Source organism: Dermacentor andersoni, chromosome 1 (genome assembly GCF_023375885.2).
Source record: "Dermacentor andersoni chromosome 1, qqDerAnde1_hic_scaffold, whole genome shotgun sequence".
NCBI lineage: Eukaryota > Metazoa > Arthropoda > Arachnida > Ixodida > Ixodidae > Dermacentor > Dermacentor andersoni.
Window position 1 is genome coordinate 377,107,954 of NC_092814.1, and position 20,474 is coordinate 377,128,427.

The 20,474-nt window shown below is 45.2% G+C and overlaps 1 protein-coding gene across 2 annotated transcripts in view; it reads left to right on the forward strand.

Moving 5' to 3' along the window:
- LOC126518494 (organic cation transporter protein-like) overlaps positions 1-20,474 on the forward strand; it is a 180,780-nt gene that overhangs the window by 101,299 nt on the left and 59,007 nt on the right. For both annotated transcript variants that reach the window (XM_055064937.2, XM_050168280.3), the window contains exon 2: positions 6,574-6,740. In XM_055064937.2, coding sequence (XP_054920912.1) covers positions 6,618-6,740 — 123 coding nt within the window. In that variant the 5' untranslated portion in view covers positions 6,574-6,617. The remainder of the gene's footprint in view (positions 1-6,573; positions 6,741-20,474) is intronic.

A 20,474-nucleotide genomic window follows, 5' to 3' on the forward strand; every position in this document is an offset into this window, starting at 1 on the left:
TACAAAGTGGTTATGCTATTATGGGTACTTATTGTTGTCTTAATATTCAGTAATAAATTAAAAGACAATATGTTCAAATTTTGAAATAGCGCGTTGATTCAGCACTGTAATCAGAAAAAGTCATAAATCGCAATGTCCTTTTCTGAAGTACAATAGGTTCTACATATGAAACGTACGTATGACCCTAAGATGCAGTACAGTTGGACGGATGGCTATGGAGCATGCTAAACTGCTCTGAGAGTGGCATTGTCGCAGTAATAACGGCATTTGTACAAAATAAAACAAGCTTTGCTTAATTTTTTTTTTTTTACAGAGGAATGTAATGTGATGCTTCCAATGAAAACGGTCATCTAGTGCGACACCAAAGTATTGAACTCACCCGCTCATGTACAGTGTGGTTAAGAAAAAGCAAATGACATTCGCATAGGGGTGTTTTCTACGAACAGGTAAAGAGAATATATTTAGTTTTCTTGGTATTCAGAGTTAGCTTATATGATGTAAACCACTGGTTAACACTTAGAAGTTCATCATTAGCCACTGCTTTGTCCAAGGAATTTGGCGCACAAAGTAATACAGTGTCGTCTTAATGCGTTACAGCAGAGAAGTTGTTTAAGGCATTGGGACAATCGTTTAAAACAAAGAAAACAAATATTGGCCCCAGCACTGAGCCTTGGGGGACACTTGTAACGATGTCATAAATGTCGGATTTGGTATCTGCAATGGCAAATAGTGTTTTCTGTCATTGAGATAGCTGCGGAAAAATTCGAGTTAGACCTCGAAAGCCGTAGCATTCTAACTTATATCGCAGTGTGTCGTGATCCACAGTGTCTATCGCTTTTCGCTCATCTAGAAATATGCCTAGGACAGTTTTGTTGTTGTTCCAGTGGGACTTTATGCAATCACACGAAGCTGATACTGCTGTATTCGTCGGTCTTTTAGCTCAAAAACCAATGCTGGCAATAAGACAAAATGAATTCACGTTAAAGAAATGATTCGTTTGGCGGTAACTTTCTCAAAAAACGGTGTTTAGGCAACTTGAGACAGATATAGGACGGTAGTTTTCTAACAAATTACGGTCCCCATTTAAAAAAAAATAGGAATGAGCTTAGCAATCTTTAATAAAGTATGGATAGGTAGTAGTATAGAAAGAGAAATGGAACATTTTTTTTTCCAATGGCTTGCTCAGTATATCAATACAATGCTTTAAGGTCACCGCGGATGATACATTTGCTAGAGCGCTTACAAAATCGAGCAGCCAGGTACATCGTCGGTGGCTATCACCGCACAAGTAGCGTCACCGCTATGAAGACTAGATTGCAACGGCAGACTTTGAGCGACCGTAGGTGTTATCTTAGGCTGAAGTTCTTCCATAATATATTTCATGCGCGCTCTGGCATAGATAAAAGGAGCTACACGCTCTTGCCACAGTACATTTCGAATCGCAGCGGCCATGCTTTCAAAGTTCGGGAGACAACATCCACAGGAAATTTGCTCAAGTATTTATTTCTTCAGCGAACGGCACCTGAGTGGAACAAGGTTCTTGAAACCGTTGTAGGTATCGCATCGAATTTTCACTTCCATATGTGTGTTCAAGCTCTATAGCGCTGCTTTTACCTGATCCTGCACTTGTTTTGTTTTCTGTACGGTACTTCTGTACTTATTTTCTTTTATACGGGTATGATACCTAGATAATAGCGATCTATTGCTTTTGGTTACCTGCTTATAAAACCTTGTTTCGCTTGTGTGACACTGTGTTTTCTCTTTACATCTACAAATGTGTAAATATGTATATAACCCCCCTCCCCCGCTGTAATGCTTTTGGAGCGAATGCGCGTGTTTGTAATAAATAAATAAATATTCCATCGTGCCTAGCAGAACGTTTGAATGGCATGCACTTCACTACGTACACTATGTCCTCCGCTGTAATGTCCACAAAACCAAATGACGTAGTCGTCCTTTCTAGGTAAGGAATAGATGAAAGAAGAGGTGTTATTAGATATCGCATGACCAACCGTACAGAAGTACGAGTTGAAGGACGTTATTAAGGATTTCATAAATATTCCTAAGATTTTCAAGTCTGGCATTGTCTATTCTATAACCGATGGCTACTACTGAGTTGACTGAGTTACTACTTGACTACTGAGTTGATAATGCGCCATGTAGCCTTTGAATTGCCAGAATTACTGACTATTAAATTTGTGTAATAACATTTTTTACGAATATGTATAGCGCTAGTTACTATATTTCCAGCCATACGAAAAATTTGTTCATAATATTTGTTATCCCTATGTGACTTTACCTTAGTGTGCCAAAAGTCTTTATCTTTAATTACTTTGAACAGATCTTTCGTCATCTGAGGACAGATAGGAGTGCTACATTATCTTTTTTTTTTCTAAAATCTTTGACAATTGCGCTGATGCATCACAGAACAACTGTTATAGTAGAAACGCCATAATGCAGCCCCACCGAGCAAGTCAAAAATGGGTCTGGCAGCTGTCCGTGTGTTGGGAGGGGGGGGGAGGAGGGGAAGGTGTATTAGCGTTTCGGAAAGAGTGAGTGCTTTTCATTGACATGATGTATATATGGCTAAGTGGAAAATAAAAGGTTGTTGAACAGACGAAGATACATACGTCTGAGCAGGAGCGGCGCAGCGTGCTGAATGTAAACTGCCTGTAGTTAGAAACAATTGCATCTACATATACGCCCATCGAACCATCGAACGTTTTTTTTTTTTTTTTTTTTTTCTACGGCTCGAAGCAGAAGCGAAAGCCTCAGTGTATGCCTCAAAATTTTTCGTTCACTTGGTGGACACTCTGTGTAGCCGCAGTAGATGCCAAGTAGCCGTGCTTGCTTATGAGTCATTATTACCGCCCGCGCTTTATAGCATAGACCAGTTACAGCATCGACTTCTGGTACGGGTACGTTTCGTGCGCCGCCTTACTACGCCAAGCCCAACTGATGCAAGCGGCAGTTCTTTTTTTTAGGCATACACGTTTTCGTCAACCTGTGGGCGTACAAACGTTAACCGACTGATATGTGGCAAGATCGCACAGCACTGTTGCATATATTCTCGCGTAGTAGTGACGGTGAAGAAAGCAGCAAAACTGTTATTAGCGAAACTAGCGTTCTATTGGGCGAACTTGTGCCCTCAAAAGCAGGCTACACTCAAAGAACAACGATAGCAGCGAACACAGTCGGCAACCGTCGAAAATCTGATCAGCGGGTCAAGCGCGTCGGCTTTTATACATCAGTGATCGAAGGTTCCAGAGTAACCGCTGGGACCTGCGTGTCGTCCAGAAAGTTCTAAACCATTCGCGTCGCGCGATGAAATCAGATTGCACAAAGTTCGGTTACAACAGAAAGGATAGAACCATCGATAACGTTCGAGAAACTTCCGATACATGCAAACCTGTCCTGCGCTGTGCGATAACATATGTTAGGCGGTGAAACGTGGTCACCCGATAAACAAGTACACTTGTCAATATGAAGCCGCAGTTCTGGGGTGCTATAACGTAAAACTATTCCAAACTTTTCTATTCCAATTCTGCAATCAGCCCACCGCGATTGGTCAAAAACTTTTTTGGACCACCCCCGCTTCACCTGTCTGTCATGCGACGTCACGAAAACCACGATAGCTCCCCATCAGATATGACGTGTACACACTGATTATGTATAGTTTGACCGAACAAAACAAAAATAGTTATTTCTGATTCGACTCCTTTTTGCCGTTAGAACTCGGCTATTGGTCAAAAGTTTTCGGGCTGCAGCCACTTCACCTGCCTCTCACGCGACGTCACAAAACCGCAAAAACTTACCGCGTCAAAGTGACGCGTACGCGTTAAAGCTGAAATTAATATGCCGAACAAAACTGAATTTTCTTCTGAATAGCCACAGGCTGCCCCGTTCCGAAAGGAATAAAATATGGCTGCCGCCGATCGCTCCGGCACTGGCTACTCGCCCCTGCCGGAGAGCATGGGTTTATTTGCGTGTAATAAAATCTTTTGCGCGGCCGTGTAACGTTTTCGATAACTTTCGGCACGTTTACGACCTCGTTCTTCCAACTCTTCGTTGCTGAGGATCCATTTTAGCCTCATTTTTAAGCGTCCATTGCATGCCGCCGCGATGGTTGACGAGCCCCCGCAAGCTAAGTAAGACAAAGCCGACCAATCGCAGACCCGGGCACCACCCTCTTCATTCGGTTATCGATATTCAGTGCAGTGACTCGGCCCCATCGAATCCCTCTCCACTTGAGCATGCTCGTCGCCTCTTGTGAGCCAATTAGACAAGACAAGCCGCTCAGTGCAGGCAGTGTTATTCGTTTTTCGAGCAAACAAAAGTGACCTTCTATGAACGAGAGGAGCATTTGATTTATTTGTTCAGACAACCCGGCGGGTGACCGCCCGACGCTTGCGTCGGCGGTTACGCAAATTTGACGTCAGGCGATTGGAATAAAAACATATTGGAATAGTTTTACGTCATACGGCCCCTCCCTTTGAATTACTAGAAACGTCAATAGTATCCTGTTTAGTCAGATATGACTCGCTCAGTAAATTGGGCAAAGCACGCTTTAGGATGTGGATATCATAATAAGTGCGGCAACGATTGACCTTCCAGAGAGCTCGCATTAACGGGCACGGTAGGCCTAGTCGCGTTCAAGTCGCCCCATAGTGGCCAACTGTGTCACATGTCGTTGTTATCTGTAGTTTTCATTTCCTCGGTTTAAAATGGAATAAGGATTAAACCTCCAGAGCGTTATCTTTGTCAAGTGTGGCTTACTGCACCAAATGTTGGGCATCGTAGCTGTCATTTCTGTCACACATTTTACTTATTTATTTATGTATTTGGAAAAGTTTACTGAAATGAATGAATGGTAATGAGTGGCGAAGTGAAATATTTCAGCTGATTTCTGTAAAAGAAAGTAGCAGTTTGGTAGTCTTACCACAAGTATATCTGTTGTCCATCCGAGTGTTTCGTAATCATATGTACAGGAAAACGGAACATATTGCAAGCAAAGCACTGATCAGAAAAAGAAATGTCCACCTGTGACGGCAGCAACATATAAAAGTGCGAGCTAGTCGACCTATTGTCCGATAGTTAAACGCACAGGATATGCAAGAACTTCCCCCAGCTTTATCGGACAGTATTACTTTAAGTGCACGTCATTTAGCGGTGGAAAGGCAAAATCATTTGGAATATGGTTTACCTTGATACACTCAATAGCTCAAAGAATGAAGGACCAGTTACTGGCGGAAACATTGATAAAGCAACGTTGACGTCACCGAAGAGATTGGAGTTATACGTTAGTTCTTCAAGCAGCCGGATTGAACGCATTCCTACGTTTCGACTTCGCGGTTATTTGCTGAGCTGTGTGTTGAAAAAAGAAAAAAGAAAGAGAGAGAGAGAAAACGTGGAAAGCTTTGTGAAAAGCAAGAGAAATGCATTGCGACCACAAGGCTACCGGAAGAATTATCCTGGGATGGAGAGCTTAGCAAGGCTTAGGAACGCTGCAGCGTGCGCCATTCTACAAAGTTCGAGCTTTTAATCCAAGAGTGCGCTGTGCATGTAGCGCGCACTCTGCCGCACAGTTAATAGCGTTTTCGGGTGCTGATAAGAGACAACAATTTATTTTGTCAGAACATAGCAGAAGAGAATAAATTTATTTATTTATATTTATTTTCACATACTGCAGCCCATCGTGGGGCTGGAGTATTTAATAGATGTGATAGATTAATAATTTTTATTAATCAGCACAATTAAAAATGTATTGCTTTATTACTGCTATTGGGAAGACTGTGAGTGAAAGCGGGTATACACGTAGTTGCAGAGAAGCCATCTCCAATAAATGTTCTCGCGGAACGCGCTTTACATCGAACGCGTTTAATCGATTACGCGTTCGATATAAACCGTGCTCGATTAAACGCGTTCGTGCATTGCGTGATGATACAGCAATTTGTCTCCTGCCACGCGGACGCTTTCCGGTACTGCACGAAGTGGTCTAAAGAAGTGTGGCCTCAACGGTGCCCTCGAACGGCTGCGTCCCCGGGCGCATTGTTTTGAGTCGGCGGTCGCTACCGCCACGCCAGCACGACGCGTTGGCAGGGCCAGGCTGAGAACGTTGCCCCGCTTCCCTCGGCCGTCGTCAACATGTCCTTCCGCAAGGCCCCTCAGAGCTCGGGCATTGGATGTTTACCCTTCGAAGCCTGCCGGCACCCGAAGCTGCGGTGGCCCGTTGCACCGAGCCCGTGGACTCGCGCCAAGCGAGCCGCGGGCCAAGCGCCCGAAGGGAAGCCGCAGCAGGAGACGCAAGAGAGACCCCGTGCTACAGAAAGCGACGAAGAAGCATTATACATGGCATGCTTCTCTCGCAGAATAGCTAGCGACGAGTTGCGGAACGCGAGAGGCCCTCGGTGGCTTTCCGTTGACGCGAACTTGGTCGCGTTCGTCTCGGCGTCCAACCGGCGACGCGCGCATGGTGAAAGCGGCGCAGACGCACTCTGCCGCAGAACGTTTCGTGCGGCTCTGCGGAACCCATTGTGCGGTGTGCTCGAATCGCGCGTGTACGACGCGACGCAGAGAGGCCCGCCTGCTGCCCGCCCGGACGAGGAGTAACGACCGCCATGGAGAGCATCCTGGACCCCGTGGGGCCGTGGCACGTGCCCGTGTTGCTGTTCGGCGTGCTGCGCGGTATGCCGGCGTCGCTGTTCGTCATGAGCCTCACCTTCATGGCTCCACAGAGTCAGGCGAGTGTGCTGACACGGGGGGGCACCTCTTTCTTTCTTTCTTTCTCTTCATTTGTTTCTTTCTTCCTTTCGTTCCGTTCCTAGTGCTGCCAATCTCAGGAAGGCCCAATTTCCCTTTGCTGGGGAGTTTTCAGTAGCCTGACGCGTAAGACGACGCGGGAAACGGGGCTAGTCTTTCGTGCCCGCTGAAGCAGCTCCGCAGCTGTGACGTTCAGCTGCTGAGGTTGAAGCCGCGGGTTCAGTTGCCAGCTGCGGCGGCCTCATTCACATGGCGCGGAACCCAAAAGCGCTTGTTCAGCTAACTACGGGTAAAGTTGAGGAATCCCCTGTGGTAAAACCTAACTTCAAACCCCTTACTCACTCAGTCAAGTTCTGGCTTTGAGGTATAACACCACTAAACTTAAATAGCATATATTTTTAACAGGAGCGCCAAACTATGAAGTGCATTTTCCCCCTACGCCAAACAGCATGGTAGAGCTGCAGAGTGAAGTTACCCTGGAGCTTGCTGCAAATAGCTTTCCAACGGCTCTTGTTTCCTTTGGGTCGGAGTTATTGACACATAACGGCAAGTTCGACGTCACCCATATACCCATCCAAAGCTCGCAAACAGAGACTCTTCTATTCATATACTGTACCTCAGGGAGCCTGCTCTCCAAGAGCGTTATCGTGCGCTTTACTGCGAACGCAGCATCGAAAAAAGATGGCCAGTGGAGCCGCCCCACTGGCCAGTGAGGCCAGTTAAGCTATGCGTTAACTATTCAGGGTCATCAAGCGTTCCAAGGTTATTTTATTTTCCATTTTTATTCCGTACAGCCATGATTCGGGACACCTGCGTTCGCTTCGCGGAATGCTGTTGCAGAGCTCCAGAGCTGAACTTGTTTACAGCTTCATACCACCTGCTTCCGGCACCATGTGCTTCCGTGCTCGCTTTGTAATAAGCAGCTGCTACGAGCAATTACCGTGCATGCATACTGGCGCCCCCACCCTTATATGCACCTGGACAGACTATATCGCAGCGGAAAGTAGGCCGCGCTGTCTCACTTGAAAAGATGCTTCGTGAAAAAATTGCCCTGGCAACCAAACATTATTGCAGTCGGAAGGATAGAATGCTGGAACGTTATCTCACGTACGCAGTTCATTGCATACGCGAAGTCTAATGAAAATGTGCGCCTCATTCACAACTACAAATAATCGGCGTAAAGCAAATAAGAGGCGCTATGACCTAAACCTATTCCAATTTTTGCCCCATTTCTTTCCATCCCACTCCACGTTTGGTCAAAATTTTTACAGCTCACTCGCATGTCACCTGTCTGTCACGTCACATCACCAAAACCGCAAAAACTGCCTGTATGATATGACGCGAGTGCACGGATTATGTATCACTAGGCCGAACAGAGGGAAAATATTTTTTTTTTTACGATTCTACGGCCTTTTTACCATTAGCCCTCCGATATCGGTAAAACATTCTCGGGCTGCCTCCGCTTCGCCTGTCTGTTTCGTGACCTAACAAAACTCCGCAAACTCACCACGTCAAGGTCACGTATATGCATTAAAAATACATTATTATACCGAACAAAAGCGTTTTTTTAATAGCTGGAGATTAAATGAATTAAAGTTGCCTGCCCGCCAATCACTCTGGCAATGGCTACTCGCACATACCGGGTAGAATAGATTTGTGTGCGTATGATAAAAAAATGGATGGCAGTATAACGTTCTCGAGCACTTTCGGCACCCATACGACATCGCTCTGCCAACTCTTCTTCGCGGATAACCAACTTTAGCGGCATTTTTAACTCCCCGTAGCAATCCGATGCAGTTTTCCACCACCCACAGCTAGTTAGGCAAGGGTGGACCAGTCGCAGACGTCGGAGCCATCCTCCTCCTCCTGTTATCCACTTTCACTGGGCTAGCTCGGACCCACTGAAGACTTGTCGACATCTGCGCGCTGCTGGTCTTTTGTCAGCCAAGAATGGTATTCAAAGGTAGGCAATGCTATTTGCTTTCAAAGCGAACAAAAGTGAACTCTTATAAAGGACGAGAGGATTTGATGGGGCTGTTGAAGCAACACGGCGGGTCATCGCCCGACGCTTTAGTCAGCAGTTACGTAAATTTGACGCCAGTACTTTGTAATAAAATCACGATTAAGACGTTTTACGTTATACCTCCCAAGATCACCTTACAAACTGCCTCAGCACAGCTGAGCATGTATCTTGGGCCGTCGTGATGAATGTGCCCCTCCGAATCTCGTTAGGCCACAACAGCTGTAACCTAAATTGAAGTTTAAAACCCGGTACTTTCACATAAAAAACAGCAAAAAATGCCAGGATTTAGGGGCCGAATTCACAAAGCATTTCGATCGTAAGTGTTCATTGCCACTGGTCAGCCGGCTTAGTTAATGATACGTCCAGCATAAGCGTTGCATTTTATTTTCTTTTACTAACAATTTTAGCGTAACAGTTTCTATTTGTTTTCTGTGAATGTGAGGACCTTTTTGTTCTTTGTCATCAAACACTAAATAACAGTAAAATAAGTACCAGAATAGGCATAGCTTCCTCATAGGCATTTCGGGAGCACATAGGCCTGCTAATAAAACAGCGGTATTCACTGGTTTCATTATAAAGAAGTAACACGTAAGATGTTACAACGCATGAGGTGTCACGTAAACGCGCTGACGATAGCCAAATAAGCGCTTACGTGCCTAAAAACCAAAGTGCCTCATCATCGCCACTGTGACTCAAAATTTATACCGCTGCGGCAATGTGCGCTTGGTAGCAGGACGCGCTAACAACTGGGCCGCTGTGCAGCATTCTCGTCTGGTAGTATGTGTTCAGATGAGGTCGTGAATCCTGAGTCAATAAATTTATGGCCCAAGTCTCCCGGTACAGGAGGGTCCGGCAGCGTTCGCGTCACTGAGTGGGCGCAGAAGCATGCGTAGGTTGGCACGTCTCGTTCCTTCGCGGTGCTCTTGCGGATCTAGACACGGTGCAACCCAACGACCCAGTGACGTCGAGCCCAGCGGCCAGGCCTCACACTGTGCTTGGACGTCAGGGTCAGTACTGCAAGCCGAGTTGGTGCCGCACTGATGGAATAGCACAGTGGACGAACAAGACGGCTTAGAGACGAATGCACGGCTATCGCAAAACAGGAGTGGTACCTGGTACAGTGTGAAACTTATGGTGGCGTCTTGTTTCGGAAAACATCGGTGCCATGCAAATCGACATGAGATGAAACGATAGGTGTTTGGCTTTTGACGAAAGGCTCCATAGTCCGTTCAATCCAAAAGGATTTCTGCGAACGGGTCGTCACTCTTGATGACGCGAGCGGCCTTTTGGCTAAACCAGTCGCGCGAATAAATGATTCCAATCCATCGTTTAGAATTAGTCGCCCACGTGAACCTTGCTTGCTCATCTCTCGCAATAAGCAGTATCTACTCTAATTTCACTGAATGCTTTTCCACAGCTTGCTACGCTACTCATGCTCAAATGTCTCGTGGGAGTAAAGGTTTTATTTTGCTGGACAGTCAACTACCAGTTTCTGCTGCGCTGCACAGCTGGCGTGCGCCGCAATTCCTGGTGTTCCCCTTTCGTGTTTTGGGCTCGGGCTAAATTTTTTGTTTGTAACGTCCGACCCACCGCTCTTGTTTTGAGCTGGTTATACCGTTCTATTACGAACCTGCTGGTGCTCAAAACAAGGTGAGCCGCATTGCATCAGCTTTCTGTGCCGCCCTTAACCGGGACAGAAAAAAAATGTCGCCTTCTGCGCTTTATTTAATCTTTCTAGCAAAGGGGTGAACAAATTATGCTAGTCCACTTCTTTTCTACGAGCGCCAAGAAATAGAGGCACGCGAGACTAGGTCCAGCTGCGCAATTTTCGCACCTAGCGATCTCCAAAAAATATATATGACCTGCTCACAACTCACTAGTATCTATTTTTTGTTCCGTATCCGTATATCGCATCTGTATATTACTTGATGAATACGCCCCATGTGTGCTTAATTTTTTTCCGTATTAACAAACAGACCATGCCTCTGAGCCCTCCTGCTGCCAAGCCGCACGTGACAATGGCGAACGGCTACATGGCGCATTGCCAGTAAAACCTCCTTTTAGTTTGACAGGGGACATGTACCTCGTTAAAGCGTGCCAGAACTCTCCTTTGTTGCGCCTTATTCACAAATTTGCAAGAAAACAAAAAAAAAGAACTAAAGTAAGGTAAAGGCACGTCGGAGAGATTCAGTAGATCGATCTTTCGAGAGGCTGGAGGGCGCCCGCCCATGTTCAAGTTAATGTGACCACAGAATGAGCAAGGGAGAAATATACAATGGTGAAACGCAGTACTATGACCGGGGGAAACGAACCAAAGCATCGTTATGAAATGCATTTTGTCTACGGCCCCAAAAGAATACTTTTCTGGTGAAGGAAGTGTTATCAAAAAAATCAAATAAAGTTATCTATGTTATATATTGAATATCGTCAAGATGACCTTCAACGACTACGTTTGTGGTCAAGAGTGTGCAAAGAATACAACGCACTTGTATACGGCAGACCTACATTTCTTAACTGCCCTTGCGGAAACAGAGAATCAGCAAGGTAAAACACGACCAGTGGACCTGACGTTACGCGCAGAAAAGTTTACCTTTAGCCCTTAACACGACAATGAAACGGCTGGGGATGCCGTGAACACCAGTTGCACGGGGCAAAACAACCCTGCAGTCAGGCAAAATAAAGTCTGGACTCGCACTCTCTCAGGCCGAAATAATTATGAAGGAGTGAGCACAGTTCTTAGGTGTTGTCTTTTAGTAATCTTTATCGCGGCTTTAACGTACAAACCTGTAGTAAGAAAAGAAATAGCGGCCATATTCACAAAGCTGCTCGCTCGTAAATGCTGTTTGCCAGCGCTGGGCAGCCTTGGGTAATGCTATGTCCAGCATCAGGATGAGTTGGAATTTTTTCTTACGAAAAGTTGCATCCTAATAGCTTTTTGTGAACACACGCCCACGCCCATAGGCGCTTTATTTATTTATTTATTTATTTATTTATTTATTTATTTATTTATTTATTTGTATGCATTAAGAAAGCTTTAGCCAAAGCTGGTGGCTGCAATGTTTGAGTCCGGCGAAATACTTCGGAAGTACTCCCGGACTCACACAAACAAAATTTGTTGCGCAACCAGGCTTCTATTAGCTCTTGGCAGGCTTCTTTACATTAAAGGACTTTCTTCGCGTTCAACCTTTTGTCGACTGCTTCTCGTTGCAGAGTCTTCTCCTTTCTTTTTTAATTTCGACGCAGAAATGCGCGGTGCACTCACTGTGCGACTACCGTTAGGAATCGCCATTCTTTCTTTTGAACTGCAAATCTCGAACGCTTATTTCTGGGGAAAGATGTCTGCCAATTCTCATAACGGGTATTTCCCAGATGCATCAATTTTTTCCAGGTTGGTAGCACTGCCCTGTACTATTTTCTCTTTCTACCGAGAACACCATTTAGTTCATCCACAGCACTTTTGTCACTCTTCAAAACTTCTTCAACGAGCGGGGAAGGGGCAGCCACGGAAAAATCCGCAAGCAAGTCCGTAAAGACCTGTTCGCTGCAAAATGAACACTATCGCCTTTGATATGTTTTGTGGTTACTGCAAAAGTCAAGCATACCTATGCTTGGCTACTTTATAAATTATTATCAACTTGATTAATAGTAAAGAAATCACAGAAATGAGACAAGCAGACAGGAAATGCAAGAAAGTTAGCGGCGTTAACCAAGTTGAGTGCGGTGTCAAATTTCAAGTCTGATGGCTACAATGGTGCGTAGGGGGCGACGCTGCATTCCGCTATGCCTTACGAGGTTTTCAGCGTTGAATGGAGTGTTCGTTCACGGCTGTTTTCTTGCACATTGCCTAAGTCGGAGAGGGGTAACCTGATACATCTGCACCCTTTTGACGGTGTAGTTTTCTCTAGAGTAAAGAGATGGCGCTTTCGACGCGCGCCTCCCGGTGCCTGAGGCGAAAGCACAAGAATGCGAAACCATTGCCGCTTCTGCTCATCAGCTGTCGAAAATGCGATGGGCGATTGCTAACGGACTGCCCTCTATTCATTGTGTAAAATGCGGAACAGTAGCCGGAAGACCTGTAAAGTAGTTGGCTGCGAAAACGGTGAGTGGTATATTGAGGAATGAAATGAATCTGTGTGGTCAAGTTCACGCACCGCTGCTACGCAAGGACTGCCTGTGTTGACGACCCATTCGCGATGCACGGCTTTATCTGGAATGAAATAATTGACACACTGGCGTTGTATCGATAACCTACAAGGAAAGGACTTTAACCTCGGAACATCGGTAAGAGTGAGTACCGCTCGTAACACAGAGACAAAGGGAGTGGCACCACTTCCTCTCATAGTAATTTTCTGACACCTTATCCACATGCATCGGCCCCCAACTTACACTCAAGCTTACGCCCGCTCTACCTCCCATGTATTAGGAAAAATTTAAGGGGCCGAAGCATGAGTGACATACACGGAGTACACCGACAGCACACGAATTTTCGAAGCTGGTCGTTTCGTGATGGTCCAGTGAGTAAATGAGTGGCTATCGCGATAATACGTCTTCGCTACGAGCTATTGCAAAGTACAGAACATCTACGCTCCAACCCTTATGCGCTCAAGAGCAAATCCACCGCGACTGAGGCCACCAGTAGGCAGAAAATAAACAATCCGAGAGTTACCGCAGCGAGGAACGTTACTGAGTAAGAGACATGACGAGCGGCTGATCCAAAGCGATTGACAAATAAAAAACAACGGATATTGAAAGACACAGATCCTGATTAAATTCAGAAATGGAAAGTTTGACCACCTCTGAATACATTTCTAGGCTCGCTTCTAGCATAAGCACTGCATACGGTGCTTGCTCCGTTTGGACAAGGCGCAGAGCTCCAAGAACGCTTACATGTCCCCTGAAGCTGTTTCCGAAGCTTCGCGTCGCCCACCCAGCGGCCGTTTACCGTATCCGCCGTAATGGAAGTTTTGGGGGCCTCAACGGGCGTAGTGCACACCCATTGTAAACACAGTCAACGGAGGCAGCTGCGGCGAGCAATGCTCGCGTCAACACGTGATCAAGCATGGCGGCGCCCACAGAATCGCCGTGAAATTGGTCTTTAACGAATTGTGCCCCTAAATTTCGCTTAGGTTTCGCTGGCAGAATCACAACCTTTGTGTACTCACGGTTCTCGGTCAAGCAAAAAACTACTGGATTGCTTCGTGTTGATGTCATTCAAGAGGCATATTTCCTTGAAACAAAAAAAAAAAAGAAGGGAAAAAGATGCAATCTCCGTAAATATATGGACACCAACTACTCCATTACGGATTGCACAATGCGATATTCGGCACGTTAAAGAGATAGTACCAAATTTTTATCCTTTTTCTTATAAGCTACCCTAAAAATTTTTATCCTCGTGAAGCAAACGGTCGATAAAACGTAGAACAAGCGCTAGAGACGCGACTTGTTTAAGAACGCAGGGTGAGCGCCGAACAAGAACTGACCTCACTTGCACAGTGCTCGTCCTGTTAATATGTATTCTAACCTGAGCTTAAATAAGTAGGTAATTCATGTTGCCGTTCGACTCACTGACTGCCTCAGCTTCCAAACTTTGCTGCATTCAGTGTGCGACACAAGGCCAGAAATTCAATACGCGTCCTCCTTGAAAAACAAAAAAGAGTTGCGGGGATCAATGTGCAAAAACACTACACGAAGAAGAAAGTGTATGACACACCGCGGCAGTGCTAGTGCTTCCTTTCCATCTTTTATTGTGTTTTTGTACGGGGACCCCATTTCCATAATGATCGGGTACCCTTCCCACAACCAGCTTGATTGTCGACTTTATAGAACTATGCGTTTTCCCTGCATTTTGTTTCTTTTCTGATTTGCGAGGAAACTCATTGGATGTTGTTAGAGGAAATTAATTAAGGAATCAAGAGCAGAAATTTTATAAAAATCGATATTGACGGCAATGAAAGTGAACATAATATCAGGACAAAGTAATAAATACAAGTAATGCCATCAAGCACTTAACTACTTATTTGTACACACAGTACGTATTCTATACAGTTAAGTGCAATGCCACGTTTACCAATCACAGCGTACCATTCATTTTCGATTGAACTTAACCATCCTCAGTACGCTGGCCTAACCGCTTAGATTCGAAGAAATGCCACTTAGGTAAGCTTGAAGCCATTCAATTCATTAATTCATTGAAGTCAATTCATTGCATGCCACAGTTGTCACGAACAATGGTGGCATGCAATGAATTTGAATTGAATGCTGGGTTTTACATGCCAAAACCACAATTTCAGTATGAGGCGCGCTGTAGTGGGGTATACCGGATTAATTTTAAACACCAGGCGATCTTTAACGTGCCTTCAATGCTAGGGACCCGGGGCATTTCACCCCCATCCAAATGTGGCCGCCAGGGCCGGAATTTGACCCCGCGACCTCGTGCCTTGCAATGATTGTCACCAGTGCGGCGGACCACGATATCAAACGGCCAAAGGTAGAGAAAAAGCTGGGAGGGAAGTTTTGCGGTTCATTGTTCGTGTTTTCAACTGTTTATCAAAGATTTCGCGCACCTTGCCTATCCGCGACGCCTTTTACAACGCCCACGAAGACCAACAAGATTAACGAATAAACTAAGCACTCCGTAACAATCACGTTGGCAATTTATGTTTCTACTTGTCATAAGGGCTGGGACACCGTGTTGCCTCTTTATTCACGTAAATTGTACGCCCTAAAGAAGGTGAAGCGTGTAGGGCTGAATATGTGTCTTTGTTCCTGCTACAAGTTCGCCCTGCCCAGTTCTTTTTCAATAGATCGGCATTTGTGTTGCGTTCAACCTGCTCACGATAAAGCGTTTCTCAAGCTCGCTACGACAGGCTCACTACGACAGTCGGCGCACTTCCGTCCCCTTTGATCGTATAGTAACTATACGTGTGACTGTGGACAGCTCGTCTCCAAAAAGAAAAACAAACAAAAACAAAAGAAAGAGGACAATTCTGCAGCTTTGTCGCTGTGTGCAGTCTCATTCGTTTGCAACACTAACTTGCTGGAATGATCTGAATGACTTCGTTCTAGAGTGATCTCCAATACTCAGGCGCAAGTTGTTCACATACTCCCTTTCAAGCGCTATCGTCCTAAGCTAGCCCAACTCGATCGACGGCCTTCGTTTGCCCAGACAGAAAATGGCGCATCGCAAAGAGATGCGCAGCCGAGGACAGAGAGGAGGAGATCTGCTCAATGGTAATTTTCAGTTTCGCGCCCACCGTGCCCACATTTGTCGTATTTTTTTCCGTTAGGGAGCTTTAGATTAATGGACGCGAATGTTTGTGTTCGGCTTCCATAAGCAAGCCCTTTCGTTGGACCGCAGCAAGATGTAAGCAGAGTTTGGGCTCTTGCATACGCGCAAGCCGCTTGCGTCCTCTAATAATCAAGAACTACATTTTGTGTATAATCCCATTCCCGCGTAATTCTTGGGTTTTACGTGACATAACCACGACATGATCATGAGACGTGCCGTAGTGGGCGACTCTGGATTAATTTCCACCACCCAATATTCGAGCTCTTGAACAGCATGTGTCGCGCGTCGAGGATTTGTGCTGGGAAACGTCGTGTCCTATATGTGGTACATTTGCTACCGGCTTCCTTGTTTAATTTATTGTAAGTATACTGAGTGTAGCAGTATTTCTTATTGCTGCCTTAACACCGATCAAGGAGGGTGACAACCCCGCAAACCAAGAAACAGATTTTTTTTTTTCGGGGGGGTGGGGAGGGACTCGGAGAATAAAGGTGCGCACGCAGAGAAAACAGGGTACCAAAAAAAAAAGTGGTAACGGGCAACTTGCAAGATTGCACTTGCGCTGTTTACTTCGCTGTCAAGGTGTGTCTGCTTGCGTCATTTTAATACCTGAGTATTGCGGATGTACAAGAAAACGCCTTCTATCTGCGCACTGTGTACGGACGGGCTGCAAAACACGTTCGGCGCCGACTGTGGGTATGACTTGCTGGAACCCGTCCGTAGAATTGCAGGAAGACAGACGCAGCCCTCGGTTCAACCAACAACGTTTACTCGCGCAACTTCGGTATCGGCCCGCCAGCCAGACAACTCTCCCTGAGGTCCGCAGGCATCGTCATTTATAGAGCTCCACGACAGCGACGCGCATGCGCCAACAAGATGGTGAAAGCGCGTAGGCTTTCACGTGCGGCGCCAAACAGAATGAACCGACTATACAAGTCAGTGACAAGTCAAGAGGGCGGGCGACGCCTGCCCAAGTCGAACGGCGGTGACATATACCGGCTTTTTGCGAAGACTATCAGTAATTTTTTTTTAAATCATCTGTGGCACATTGTGCAATTATAATCTTTGAGCTGGATGGCCCAAACAGGCGGACAATAAATAACTGGAGGAGAAATCAAAATGCCTAATTGAATAATTATTAAAAATGACTAATTATGCTTAAAAGTGATTACATTGCAGCACATACGTATTGCAATGTATAAGTTGTAGCCTGGAAGTTTGCCAGGTAGTTCCAATTGGAACGAATTCTCAGAATGGCACCAGTTTTTAAATAATAGTTCCCGAACTTTGCGAAGAAATACACTGGCGGTCCAGTTAAATTTGCGCTTCTATGCGTGAAAGGGCGCTTTCTTAAAAAAAAAGGTAAGTGGAACCACAGTGCATTTTTACCGCAAGTTTGATGGCACATATTCCTAAAATTATGTCATCCACAGGATTCTTTTCAAGTGGTTATGTCTGACAGTTTCCCGAGCTAAAATGTTAAAATTGCAGTATGTGACATAGGGTAATTAGTTAAAAACTTAATTAGCGATCTTTTTGTGATTTAGTCGATTAGTCACTTCGATTTATTGTGCAAGTAATGCCCGCCTCTTCGAGTAGACTGGCTCAAGGACCCGGTGCGGTGGCTTAGCTTCTGTGGTGTTGCGCTGCTAAGCACGAGGTCGCGGGATCAAATCCCGGCTTCGGCGGCCGCATTTCGATAGGGGCGAAATGCAAAAATGCCGTGTACCATGCATTGAGTGCACGTTAAAGAACACCAGGTGGGCGAAATTATTCCGCAGTCCCCCACTACGACGTGCCTCAAATCGTGGTTTTCGTACGCAAAACCCCATATTTCAATTAAATTCGACCAGCTCAAAGAATAGATTTGCGCTATCTGCCAAACACGATTAAAAAGAAATTACTGATAGCCTTCGCAGAAACAACCGGCATCGATGCAATGGAAGTAGAGCATTCCCAAAACAAGGTGGTTCGCTAATGCCGACGCGTTCCTTTTAACGGGACTCGATGCTGCATTCTTTACCCATCACTGGCCATAGCCCAGAACAATGCACGTTGTTAGGCTATATGTCTCGCTTTGCTATCACGAGAAATGATAAGAGATAAATCGAGAACATAATTTCGTATCGCGATTAGCTGACGGCGGCTCTAGCCGCCGGAACGCTAATCATCGTTGCTGTCAGCTCGAAAGGTCAGGAAGCGAATGGGAGAAATGCAGCAGTTTTCTTTTACATGCTGTGGAGGAAGAGATGAAAAAAGAGAACAAAAGTTAATTGTATTCATTTATCTGTCTCAGAATTCAAACCACAGTACTGAATACTCGAAAAATTGGATTTCGAGAGCACGGCTTTCGCTTCGATCATCGCTGCCAGCCAGCACTGGCGGAGGCATTTTGGTGTGTCTTCTGTCGCTGCTCTCACTGTCCTTCCACTTCGCGGCCGCCAAGGTGGCGATGGCTAACACTCCAGGGCTAATCTTGTACACAAATACAAAAAAAAAAATTATGAACAATGCTTGCGAAGGACCCTAAAAAGTTCTTGCGCGTTATTAATCTCTCCAAGGATCATTTGGTTGCGATGATTGATTCCAGTGGTTCAACGCTACCCGATGATGTATGTCCCCAGGTCCTTAATTCTGTATTTTGTAACAACTTTGTGGTAAGTACTGATCCTGTGCTCCCAACTCTTGAGTTTTGCAATTACCCAACTGTGGATGTTATCATTGGACCTCGTGGGGTCGAAAATGTGATTAAAGGTCTAAAGTCCTGGCACTGATTTGATTAGCGCGAAATTTCTGAAAAGTACTGTTGTTTATTCATCCGTTCTACTTTCAAGAATTTTTCAGCAATCTTTAGACACCCATCAGCTCCCTGCAGATCGGAAGGTCGGGAATGTGATCCCACTTGACAAGTCCGGTAGCGAAAATTCGTCCCTCAACTACCGGCCCATTTCGTTCACCAGCATTCCTTTCAAGCTTCTTGAGCATATCTTGTACTCACATTTAGCAGAATGCTCAGACGATAATTCATTTTTCACAAAAGTACGACATGGCTTCCGAAAGAACTTGTCTTACGAAACTCAACTACCTTTTTTTTTTTTTTTTTACTCACAGCCATATGTGCCCACTTAACCCCGTAGAGTCTGGTGTGCCCCAAGGATCAGTTCTAATCCCTCTTCTTTTCCTAATTTACATTAACGATTTACCCAATGATCTTTTTCTAACATTTACCTTTTCGCAGATTACTGCGTTATGCTCAGTGGAATTTCATACAAATCTGACAGCAAATTCCTACAAGACAATATTAACACCGTCTCTAACTGGTGGAACGTATGGTTAATACAACTTAAAGTAACTAAATGTTAATGTATGCGTGTAACTCGCAGCAATATTCCTCCGCTGAACTATTATCGTCATGATAATCCCCTAGAAGCCATATCCTCCAAAAATACCTAGGCGTCCACATAACCTCGACACTTTCCTGGTCCCTACACATTGATAAGGTAATTAACAATACTGACCGCATGCTAGGTTATATTCGCGGAAATTTTTCTTCTGCTCCTACATCATTAAAGTTAATCTTATACCTGTGCCACACGGGCGAGGTTAATGCCATTAAAAGTTTACGAGTTTCTTAAGTTTCTTAATGCCATTATATTTCGATCGCTGCTACACGCGCATACTTAATGTCATTAATCGTTGCGATGGCGATAGCTGCAGTGAAATGGTTAAGTTTGCTTGCTAATCGTAATACAATAAAAAACAGTTATCTAGGGAGCAGATGTTTAAGAAATGGCGTGAGAAACATTAATCGGCGTATTGTATGTAGTTTACTTCAGGAATGTCATTGTTGCACCCAGCCGTAAACTGTTTGAAGCCAAAGCTAGTTCGAAGGCCAATCCATAGCGCAGCCAAAGCATAGAAATTGGGAAAAATAGCGCTCACAGCTTCAAAGCTCTCCAGCAGCGATCCTGAAGAATTTCACCGTGTGCTCGAGTTTGCATCGGCGAGAAATTTGAAGGCTTCAGTATGAGGCTAACAAGGCAAGGAGCCGCCGCCTTGCAATCGAACAGCTTCTCCTGGCTAACGCGCTCACGATTAGTGCTCTAGCCGTGAGTAGCGGCAAGATCGCCTGCTGATCTCTACGAAAATAAAGAGCTCCGTTTAAAAAAGTGAAGAATATATTAGTTGTTTTTATCTACAAGTTTGCTTAATATCGTGAGAATATGGTCACTACGGCCACGGCGGGGACATTGTAAACGAGAGTACGCATTCGACGTCTAAGTCAGTTGTAATAAGTGTAAGAACGCACTACGCCGCGAGAAAAAGCAACATTATAAAGAAAGTGAAGAATATATTAATTGTTTTTCACTAATAATTCGTTTAGTCACGTCAGAATATGGAGACATT